This window comes from Martes martes (genome assembly GCF_963455335.1).
Source record: "Martes martes genome assembly, chromosome: 17".
Classification (NCBI taxonomy): Eukaryota; Metazoa; Chordata; class Mammalia; order Carnivora; family Mustelidae; genus Martes; species Martes martes.
In genome coordinates this window covers 26,362,067-26,374,192 of record NC_137905.1, presented here as the reverse complement: position 1 = coordinate 26,374,192, position 12,126 = coordinate 26,362,067, and the positions used below count along the sequence as shown (strand labels likewise).

At 44.4% G+C, this 12,126-nt stretch overlaps 1 protein-coding gene across 1 annotated transcript in view; it reads left to right on the top strand.

The window, feature by feature from the left end:
- Positions 1-291: 291 nt before the first annotated feature.
- CFAP263 (cilia and flagella associated protein 263) overlaps positions 292-12,126 on the top strand; it is a 26,862-nt gene continuing 15,027 nt past the window's right edge. The window contains exons 1-6 of the mRNA XM_080829230.1: positions 292-405; positions 1,548-1,674; positions 2,831-2,992; positions 6,227-6,382; positions 7,398-7,478; positions 9,835-9,990. Of these exons, the coding sequence (XP_080685356.1) occupies positions 305-405; positions 1,548-1,674; positions 2,831-2,992; positions 6,227-6,382; positions 7,398-7,478; positions 9,835-9,990 (783 nt within the window). The 5' untranslated portion in view covers positions 292-304. The remainder of the gene's footprint in view (positions 406-1,547; positions 1,675-2,830; positions 2,993-6,226; positions 6,383-7,397; positions 7,479-9,834; positions 9,991-12,126) is intronic.

The following is a 12,126-nucleotide window of genomic DNA, read 5'->3' as shown; positions in this document are numbered from 1 at the left end:
AAGGATTTGCATAAACTACGCTTAACACGGTGCCAAGGGCGTAGTAAGTGCCGCGCAAGCAGTAGCTGCTAGTATTAGCATGTTAAGAATGATGGTTGAGTAAGTGTAGGTGTCTGCGCACGGGTGAGCACCGGGGGGTGGGCGGAGCGGCGTCGGGCGGAGCCTCTGAGAGCCCCGCCCCTCACGCACGCGTCCGGTCGCTCCGGCAACGCACTGCTAGGTCGCAGCCCGCGTGACGCTTGGCCGCTAGCACAGCGCGCTCTTGGCCTCACTGAGCATTGGCAAGGGCCACTTGGGCAGAGCGATGACTGATGAGGACTCTGAGACCACTGTCAGCGAGTTGCAAAGCGGGGAGGAAAACGAGCTGCCTGTTATCCAGCTGTGTGGGCTGGTGGAAGAGCTCAGGTACGGCCGGCCGGCTTCTGGAGGCCCAGAGGTCCATTGTACAACTTCTTGGGCTCACGGCGAACCCCCGTTCTAGCAGCTGAATAGATGTAGCTTCTGTATGTCTATACCTAGTTTAGGTCAGAACTGACGTGATATTCCTAATAGCTACAATTTTTTGAAAGCTTGTTTTGTGCCAGTTAATTTTGCACGTAGTACCTTCCATAATCGCACAGGAGCCCCAGAAAGTGGGTAAGGAACCAAGACACAGGGTAACTCACTTTCCTAGTTAGTGGTGGTGCCAAGATTTAAACTCAGGGGCGACTCCACAGCCGACACTGGGAGTGTCGACATGCTGGGTAAAAATAAATAAATAAATAAATAAATAAATAAATAAATAAATAAATTAAAAGACTTTTTGATTTCTCAGGTTTTCCATTGAACCTGTGTCCATTAATCTTAAAATTCAGGCTACAGGAATTCACTCAGGAACATATGAAAATATCCAAGCTGTTCATATGTATAAGTAGACACACACGCATAACCTGTATGTTATATATATGAAAAAGCTAAAAAGGTCAAAATCTTGGCAAGCATATACAGGATGAACTCTAGTTGTCTCCTCTAGTTGTTTAAAAACTGTCTGTTCCAAGTTTTTCCACCATTTATAATACTCTTTATAATATACTTCTTGTGGATTCTTCGTCTCTCGGGTGCTGGAAAAAACAGCTGAGAAACATAAACCAAAGGAAACATCCGAAGATTGTGGCTATGTAATACTTCAAGCATGTAGTAATTCAGAAGGAATTTCACAAATGGTTTAGAGGATACTGGAAGGTGGAACTTGTTGCTTCATCTCAGCAACAATTTTCAATATAATCCTAGTTCTTTCAACTTTGTGGCTCATTAGACATTTTAAAAAATCAAATATTTAAATAGCACTTACTGTGTCCCAGGCACTGTTCTAAAGGCTTTGCATTCCTTATTACAACCCTGAATAATAGGTACTATTATTATTCCCATTTTACAAAAGAGGAAATTGAGGCACCAAGAGGTTACATGTTTTGCAGAAGGTATGTAATAGCTATTAAGTGTTAAACACTAGTTATTTGGGGTTTAAAGTCATATTAATAGAACTTACTCAGGTACCCTCTGTCTTGCAGCTATGGAAACTCTGCTCTCAAAACTGAGACGGAGATGTTTGAGAAATATTATAATAAGCTGGAGCCCAGGGATCAGCGACATCCACGATTATCAGAAATTAAAATATCAGGAGCAGAATTTGCACAGGTACACTGTGGCGACCTAAGAATTCTTTTATTCTGTTTGTCCCTTTAGATGCAAGTGGTTTTGTGTATCTGCCTTTGGTGTACCCTCTGTGGCTGAGTGGCATAAGATTTTCTCCCTGTTCTACTTTTTTTTTTTTTTTAAGATTTTATCTATTTATTTGACAGACAGAGATAACAAGTAGGCAGAGAGGCAGGCAGAGAGAGGAGGAAGCAGGCTCCCTGCTGAGCAGAGAGCCCGACTCGGGGCTCGATCCCAGGACCCTGGGATCCTGACCTGAGCTGAAGGCGGGGCTTTAACCCACTGAGCCACCCAGGCACCCCCTCCCTGTTCTACTTTTAATTCTTCCTTTCCTCCAAAGGTTCTCTTTCAAGTGAGTGTGAAGGGAATCAGGTTCAATTATTAGTGGACTGACTCACCCAAAATATCTGAGTTTACTTGAAATAATTCCCTTAAATTGGGGGACTCCAATGTTTACAAGGCCCAGATAACCACATATAGGAGTGAAGTGGTTCTGCTGTGAGCATGGGAAAGTTCCTTGCTCATCTGAAAGTCCAACCAGGTGGACTGGTATTGCCTGAGCAGTTGATTTTTCAAGAGAAGCTGGAAATCTAGATTATTTGGTGGAATCCCCTGATTTTCAAATGTGGGTAATTAATTTTTGAAAATTTAAAACTGGATGTAGATCTGTGTTTTGAGGGTCAATCTCTTCAGGCCCATACGTTCCTTAGGGCCATCTGCTGGTGACCTTTGGCTTAAATATGTAGGGAATCATGTCTGGTTTTTTTGCTGATCACTGTGCCCCCAGATGCAATTTCTCTTCTGTTTTCAGTTTAGGAAGCATTGAGCTCTGGGCTTCCCCTGACACTGACCTGAATGCTAGTCTTTAACAGGTTCATAGTCCTTCCACACCCTCAAGACACATTTCCTTATTTATTTTCAGTTCATTATCCAGTATAGGCCTTTGAATTCTTTAACACAGGACTTAGGCTGACTGGTGAAATAAACATCACCTTGGGCCTCATATCCTGAATCCTTTGAGTTTGTTCTCCCTGGCTGTCACTCAGAGTAATTTCTAGCAGGTCTGAGTGGTCATTTTGACACCCAGCTTGAGCAGCAATTCCTACTTGACAATGACTTGGTTTTTCTTGTATTGCAGTTACGAGGCAGGCGTAGGTCCAAGTCCCGCATGGGTATGGACCGTGTGATAGGCCTCAGTTGTGACCAAAAATGTGAGCTTGTACAAAAGGAGCTGGAAGACATGAAGGATGAAATAAGGCACATGAGAGCAAATGCTGAACGAGATCTGCAGCATCATGAGGTATACCGTTTTCTCTATAGCCCATCCCACCTGGACTCCCCACTTCCACCTCATTGAGAAGTACCTGGAGTATGTTAATATTTTTGTAATTTTGAAAGAAATATAAGTAGGAGAAGACAAATTTAAGGACTGCTTTTAAGGAACTTCCCACCTGCTTGAGGAGACAACACATTTTAAGCTTTTATTTATTTATTTATTTATTTGAGAGAGGTAGGGAGAGCAGTGGGGAAGGGCAGAGGGAGAGGGAGAGAGATAATCTCAAGCAGACTCTGTGCCAAGTGCGGAGTCTGACACGGGGCTCGATCTCACGACCCTGAGATCATGACCTAAGCTGAAACCAAGAGTCAGACATTTAACCGACCGTGCCACACTAGCACCCCTGAACTTTTTTAAATGGAAAATTTCAAAAATGCACACATGTAGAGAGGCTAGCACAATGGACCCCTGTGTACTCAATAGCCACATGCAGCAGTCATGAACATATGGCCACCTTTGTTTCCTCCATATCCCAACTTCTCCCTCATGATAGGCCACTGGGCTATTATGAAGTGACACCCCAATATATCATCCATCTATAAATATTTTAGTATATGTCTCTAAGATATGGATTCTTTTTTTAAAAGATTTTATTTATTTGAGAGAGAGTGCACGGGCTGGGGGTGAGTGAGGGGGCAGAGGGAGAAGCAGGCTCTACACCGAGCAGAGAGCCTCAATTCTTGGACCCTGGGATCATGACCTGAGCCAAAGGCAGATGCCTAACCGACTGAACCACCCAGGTGTCCCTAAGATATGGATTCTTTTTTTTTTTTTTTAAAGATTTTATTTGTTTATTTGACAGACAGAGAGCACAAGTAGGCAGAGAGGCAGGCAGAGAGAGACAGAGAGAGAGGAGGAAGCAGGCTCCCTGCTGAGCAGAGAGCCAGATGCAGGGTTCGATCCCAGGACCCTGGGATCATGACCTGAGCCGAAGGCAGAGGCTTTAACCCACTGAGCCACCCAGGCACCCCTAAGATATGGATTCTTAAAAGAAAAAAATAACTATAATAACTACAAGTGCCTTTTAAAATGTTTGGTAATTCCTAATAATTTAAGGAATCTGGGGCATAAGTCAGTGAGTTGGGTGAAAAATCCTTTAAATCGCCTCTGTGTGCAGCATGCATGACCATGGTCCATGTCTTTTTAGAGACCAATAAAGGTCAGTTTTCCTCCAGAGAAGAAACATCAGTGTTAGTTCAGTTTCCCATGGGATGTAGTTATTGGCTTGCATTAGAGAGCATTATTGTATGAGGAACAGATATTTCTGTTCTGTTTCTAAATTTTTCTGTTTCTAAACATGAGCACACAGACTCACACTCATTGCCTCCAGTGGGACAAATCAGTAGACTCATGTCTTTATTGATGGAATTACCTGTACCGCTTAAACCTAACCTTTCCTCCCTCTCTCCCTTCTTTGCGCCCTCCTCCCTCCTTCTCTCTCTTGCCAAACATGCATTATTGAATTATAACATGTTAATGTGGGCTAGAGTGGCCAAAGAAGTCTTTTTTGAAGAGGTGGGGCTATACGTAGGGCTTGGCGTGGTCTTGAAGAATGATGAGGAATAAAGTAATGGCTTAAGAAAAGAAGGGCACTCTAGGTCGGGTGAATGACATGAGCAAGAAGTAGAAGTGGGAATGAATGTGTGCTTTCAGGCCTGTATGAGGAAACTGGGGCTCTGAGACCTTGAGAGCCATGCAGGGGAGTTTATCTTTGATGCCTTAGAAAGCAGGACCCTGATAAGGATGGCTGAGCAGGAGAGCGAGTGACATGCTGAAAGTGGCAGTTACGGTGGATTGAAGTTCCTCCAAGTGGAGACCACGGGGAGAGGGGAGAGGCCGGCCAGTGAAGGAAGATGCTTTTGCTTCTTGGTGCCCAGGGACAAGGCTGGGACTGAGATGATTTGCTCTGCAGCTATAGCTAGCTTTTCATTTTATTCTTTCAAATAGCATGTGTGTGTGTGTGTGTGTGTGTGTGTGTGTTTCCTTATTTAAAGACAATCTCTATGTTGTAGCAAAATTTGAATGTAGAGGTAAGCTAAAGGATCATTTGTAAACATCCACAATCCGCCTAGAGATAATTAGTGTTGACACTTGTGTTTATCTCCTAGAGTTTAGATTATTTTCTGGACATATATGAATTTATTTATAAAAAGTATTATATTATTTTGTAAATTGTTTTTGCACTTATTGTCTTTCCATGTCAATACATATATTCATCTATACCACTTTCAAATTGCTGAAGTATATATATATTAAGACTGTTGGTCTCCCTAGTAATCTGTCTCTCTGGATGTGGCTAATGTTTTGATGTAATATTTTCTAGATTTTTTTTTAAGATTTTATTTATTTATTTGACAGGGAGAGAGAGAGATCACAAGTAGGCAGGGAAAGCAGGCAGAGAGAGAGGGAGAAGCAGGTTCCCTGCTGAGCAGAGAGCCCAATGCAGGGCTCGATCCCAGGACTCTGGGATCATGACCTGAGCCGAAGGCAGAGGCTTTAACCCACTGAGCCACCCAGGCACCCCCAGATATCTTTTATATCCTATCCTATCCTATTATATTATATATTATAATATTATGAGTGTTATATATATAATATTATATGACATATAATATTAATATATATTATATATAATAATAGTATTATTATATAACATATAAAACATATAATATTATATAATGTTATATAATATATTAATGTTACAATTTTTAGTGGATAAGTATTATTTCAGATACGGAAATGTGTATAGATAGAGATACCTGAGGCCGTTTTTATTTGTTTACCACCTTCTTATGGATGCCCCCCTTTTTTTGAGGCCTGCTTCTTTTAAAAATTTTTGTTTCTTTGTTTGAAAGAGAGAGAGTATACCAGCAGTGGGGGAGGGGCAGAGGGAGAGAGAGAAGCAGACTCCCCAACAAGCAGGGAGCCTAATGCCATGGGGCTCAGTCCCAGGATCTGGAGATCATAACCCGAGGCAAAAGCAGACATTCAACTGACTGAGCCACCCAGGCGACCCGAGGCCTGCTTTTTAATGGTAACATTCCCGTAGTCAAATTTGTATCTTATAAATATATTTCTAAGGCTAAGAAGAAACATTATGTATTAGACACAAAGAGGCCTGAGAATTTAGGTTTCCTCAGAGGGAACTGTCCCTGAGGCTTTTTGGAAACTGTTCTTTCTTTGTGCTAACTCCTGCAGGCTATCATTGAGGAAGCTGAAATTCGATGGGCTGAAGTTCAGAGAGCAGCACATGATTTTAAAAAAGATATCCTAAAAACCATATCCAAGAAGAAAGGGAGTATTTTGGCCACTCAGAAAGTGATGAAGTACATTGAGGACATGAACCGCCGGAGGGTGAGTTGGCAGGAGGCCGGAGCTTAGAAAGGGAGAACAGATTCAGAGGATGAAGACATAAAAATGATCCATGTGAAGCAGCCCCACTCCATTTGGTCCGCCGTAAATGCTCTCCCCACATGCAGATTTATTGCATCCCCCAAAGTGTGTGTCTTAAAAGGCACGTTTATCAAGGCTAAAACCAATCAGGCTGGGTGAATATTAATAGTATTTCAGACTGATTTTTTTTTCTTTTTTATTGTTGCTATTTGTTTCAAGATCTGATATGTCTCCTAGAGAAAAGTGAGGCAAGTCTATCTGATCAGGTAACTGCAGGGAGGGGGACAGGTAAATCTCAAGCTCTTTAAATTCCATTATTATAACAATGAGACATAAAATGTTCCTTCACTTTCAAAGATTTTGTAGCATGTCGAGCTTTGGATCCTGGACATAGGTAGGGTTACTAGCCCTAACAATGTATAAGTGATGAAAAATTATATAAACTACCAAGAGAATAAAAGACTGGAGAATCATAAGGTTGTTTTGTCAGGATTGGCCCCTATATCCAAATTATACACCCCAATAACCTCAAATTTAAAAATAGTAGAAAATTTGCACAAAACCAACCAAGTTACCTCTGCTTCTTGGTCATGAGTGAAGTGTTTTTTGTTTTTCAGTTTTTTTTCTTTTTCTTCTTTTTAAGATTTATTTGAGAGAGAGAGCCCACACAAGTTGGAGGGGGGCAGAGGGGGAGGGAGAAGCAGACTCCCTGCTGAGTGGGGAGCCCAACAGGGTGCTCTGTCCCAGGACCCCGGGATCATGACCTGAGCCCAGGCAGAATCTTAACTGACTGAGCCACCCAGGTGCCCCTGTCATGAGTGAAGTGTATACTAGCTCCAGTAAATGTAAGAAGACCTAAAAATAAGTGACTGAATGTTAGGACTCAAGGTTTGGTTTATAGCCCCAGCCCTACCAACTTTTCAAACCAACAGGGAAGATGAAGAGGAGTGGATTAAAATTTACTTGTATTTTTTAGGATAATATGAAGGATAAATTACGTTTGAAAAATGTTTCTCTCAAAGTGCAGAGGAAAAAGATGCTTTTACAATTGAGGCAGGTATGTGGCTCTTTCTTCCTTTCTTTCTCCCTCTCTTTCTTCCTTCCTAAGGTTACCATGGAAGGTAGAACAATGCGTTCCCAAAGCTGTCCGTGTCCTAATCCCTGGAGTCTGTGAATCTGTGACTTCACATGGCAAAAGGATTTTGCAAAGGTGATTAAGTCAAGGATCTTGAGATTATCTTAAAAATAATCTCCCTTGACTCAAAGGGAGATTATTTTGGATTATCTGAGTGGGCCCAATATAATCCCAAAGGAGGCAGGAGAGAGAGGTGGAATACTGGAAACAGAAATCAGAGTGATGAACCTTTAAGGTAGAGGAAGGGATCATGAACAAGAGAGAACAAGCAGCCTCTAGAAGCTGCGAAAGGCAAGCAAACAGGTTCTCCTCCAGGGCCTCCAGAAGGAATGCATCTCTGCGAAAACACCTTGAGTTGAGGCCCAAGAGCCATTTTGGACTTCGGACCTCGTGAGCTCTAAGATAATCAATTTTTGTTGTAAGCTACTGAGTTTGTGGTAATTTGCCACAGCGGTGATAGGAAGCTCCTACTGTTAACGGTACCAGCACAGCCTCAGACGGAGTTGGCTTGAATTTAAAAGACACTCTTGGCGTACTTGTTGACCCCTTTTGGTGAGTCTGGCCTGGATGGCATAGTTTGAGGGTGCTTTGGTCACCTGTGCATCAGACTAAAGCTTCCTGATGAAAGGCAGTAGCAGATGGGGCACAGGGCCTCTCCGATGTGATTACGTGGCTCCGTCCCTTGAATTAACTCGAATATGGGCACTGACAGCTTGTGCATTAGAGGTGGCCACTGCCAGTGACACAGAGTTGTGCAAATTAACACACTTGGAACTATTGCCTGACTGACTTGGGATCCCAAAAGATGACAGGCTGGGACAGCTTCAATAACATGAAGTGACTGAGGACAGATGTCAGCTCCTCCACTTTGATGCCCCAGGATGTCAGCACAGGTGCCAGGTGGCTTACCCATAGAATGCCTGATAAAGTCAGCTCAGTGGGAGGCGATGCTGTGCCCTGGGGTGCACCCAGAGAATCACAGCCCCCCCCCAAAAAAGGGGTGGGCTTTCTCCTCTTGGTCTGAGTAGGCCTACCTGGAGCACTGTGTCTCCAGGAGAGCTGCTCTCTGGAAAGAATCGGGAACCTAGGGTTTACACAGGAGAGGGAGCTGGAGACCAAGGGGAACAGGGAGCCTATCAGACGACCTGGGATTGATGGGCCCAAGCAGACTCAGGAGGGCCAGCTGCTGGCTCCAGGTGCACAGCAGCTGTGGGGAGGAGAGAACGTGCTGCTCTGGAGGTCCCCAGCGGAGCAAAAACTTGAGGGGCTGTGTCATCGAAGGAGATTTGAGATTATGAGATTAGTGTAAGAAAGGAGAGAGGAGCTGCCTCCAGATAGAGAGTTCCTGGTACTCCAGGCTTTGCGCATGCTAAGGCCTCCTGAGGAGGGGGTTTGAGTGTGAGAGAGGGAGGAGATGAGTGACTTTTAGCCTAAAAGCCATTGCTGCACAAAGCTGACCCTGAGGTGGTCCTGCCCGCAGGAGCTCAGACTAGTGGAGAGTGGGGATGGTAGGAAACAGCGGGATGCCCTAACTGTTAGCCAGAGGCAATGGGCAGCAGGGACCACAGAGCCACAGCGGGGGAGTCTCCTGGTGTAGAAGATGGTTTAGGAGTGTTTGAGTTGGCGGATGGGTCATTACTGGGGCTTAAGGAAATCGTTGTGTTGGTTTAGGGGACAGGAAAGAAGCCTCCTTGGAGGCAGTATTGCATGGGGCTGAGGAACAGTTCCCAGGTTTGGCTCTTGGCCTACCACCCATATGAGATGGCCTAGACCTGGTGGGGCAGGTAAGGTGGGCCAGGCCAGGGAGGGAACCCAACACACTGATACAACCATAGTACAGAGATGTCACGTGATCACAGAAAGGGAATTTATGGGCTGCTGGTCCTGGGTTTTCCAGGGTAAAAATAACTTTTATATGGTCTCCTTCTTATTCTTCTTTCATAGCCCTCTTGTGGGAAGCCTTCTCTGACCCAGTCTTCCATTCTTCTCTGGCCTGGCTGAGGAGCTTCCGTGTGTCCTTTGCCCTTCCCACTACACCACACTGCGACCTGTGAACCCTGGTTGAATATGAGCTCCTTGAGGCCAGGGAGCATTGTATTTATTCAGATCTCCACTCCAGTGCCTTGTATCACACCTGGCACCAAGCAGAGCCCCAGCCCGTGTTTGTTGAATGAATGAATGATGACTGACTTTCAGAATCTCATCTAGAACTGCAAGGTGTGAATCAGATTCCGAAGTCACAACCTCACGTCATTTCTTTCTTCTTTCTGAGCTGTAGAAGGAAGAGGTGGGCGAGGCTCTCCATGAGGTTGATTTTCAGCAGCTGAAGATCGAGAATGCTCAGTTTTTAGAGACAATTGAAGCGAAGAATCAAGAACTGATCCAGCTAAAGCTGGCGTCTGGAAACACCCTGCAAGTCCTCAATACTTACAAAGTAAGGTCAGCCCTGATGCCCAGGTCCCTGAGGCCTCCCACACCCACCCTTCCAGCCACAGTGAAGTTCCCATGCACCACTGTGGTGCTACACAAGGGCTTGGGGCCCTTCCGTCTACTGTTGCTCCCCGATTTCTCTTGACAAAGCCATTCTCAAATACTCTGAATGTTCCCACAACCCTAGCTGTGCACTGCAACCACCCAGAGAACTTTTTTTTTTAAATATTCAAACACCCTAGTCTAGCCCTGACCAGTTGAATAAGGGGGTAAGGGCCATGCTTCTATTTTTTTAATGCCCTCATGATTTTTAAGCAAATTTTGAGAACTAACCACATTAGGGCCCTGTTTAACTTAGGCCTGTAAGAAGCACTTCTCTGCTTAAAACCCTCCAGAAGAAAACTGTCTTAGCTAAAAATCAGAAAACTAGTATATAATTCCTTATCCACACAGAACCCTTTTGGGAGAGAGGGAGATACTGCTAATAACTAAGCAGGGACCATAGCCATGAGTGCCCAGCCACCCTGCTAGGACCTGTGCAATGTTGGAGTCAGCTGACTGGGGCCAGTGTATCCTGCCACTGGCCTGTGAGCTGTGGTTTTTCCAGAAGGGTATTCGTAACCAATTTGATAGAGAATGCTACCTTCGAAATCCAATTAAGCAAAATTGGTTTCTGCCCCAGAAATTCCATTCTTCTCTTTAGTAGATCTGTAGTCCAAAATGTACCTAATGATTATATTTTGAATGTCATCAATAAAACATGTGGAAATTTGTTTTTTTCTTTTGTTAATGTAAGTAATTACATAATATCCTCTTGGCCCACAAAGCCTAAATATTGGCACTCTGGCCTTTTATTGAGCAAGGTGGCTGACCCCTGGCCTCCTGCCTACAGGACAGTTGTGGCTGCAGGCTTAGGTAACTCACAGGTGGTCTTCATTCGGCCTGCATAGTATCATTTTAAAAAGTAAATTTGGAAGTGTTTAGATTAGACTCTTATGTTTGTCCAGCACTTTGCTTTTAAAAATGAAAAACCTGAAGTCCAAAGAGAGAGTAATTGCCAGCTTCCAGCAACAAGTTTGTGACAGGGCTCAGGCTCCTAGTCCAGTGCATGTCCCACCTAAGCCAACTGCCTCTCTCTGGCATAAAGCACAACATTGTGCTGGCATTTTGAAATTCATGTGTCTGCTCTCTGCAACAGATCATCCACTCATCAGTAGTTAGCTTATCTGATCACTGTTACTTCAAGATAAAGCCAGTCCCCGTGACTTGAGCTTTCATAGGCTGGAGAGCTGCGTAGTACATGGCGACATCGCATTGGATCTTGATCGTATCCTGTGCAATCGACTTAAGTAGCACAGGGCCTGTCTGGTCTTATGTAGAAAAGCCAGGGCTTTGGAGTGGAGCTACTAGCTTATAACATCAAACTGCCAGGTCCAGGGCCTGAGCTCTTTAGGGCAGATCTAAATGCAGAGGACAGATTGCGATACCCGAGCAGCAGCAAGCCAGGCCACAGTGGGTGGAATGGGAGCTTCTCCAGCCAGAATCCCAGGGGTCATCATGCCTGTAGGCCTGTTTCAAATAATAGTAATTGGATGGTGGAGCTTGGGAGGAGATGCCTACGGGAGTGCTATGGTGGACTCAGTGATGGTTTGAGGGAGATGCAAACTCATTTTTTCCATGTGTCAGTTCTTAGGTCTTTTGGGAGAAATAGAGGTGGAACAACTGTTGAGTTTGGGGTCAGGCCTCACGTGGACTTGAGTGGGGATTCCAATAGGGACCATGGGTCAGTGGCAGGTTTTTCTGACTTGCCACCAGGATAGAGCTCATGCTGGTCTGTGCTGTGTTCCTAGTACCAAGGACAGTGCCTAGCCAAAGCAAGTCCTCAGCCAGTATTGTCAAATGAGCTACTAGCATGAGGTGTGTTGTGTTTAGGGGGTGGGAGGGTGGCAGGAGAGACCAATTTCATATAAATATCAGCACCCACGTCTCAAACCTTGGAAAAGCTTGCAGAATAAGTATTACCAATGTGTTCACTTTAGCAATGCACATATAGAATACCTGTTACCAAACATACAAGGAGGTGTAGAGTGCCAGACACCGGGCTAAGTGCTGAGGGTGTAGGTATGAAGGAGACAAACGT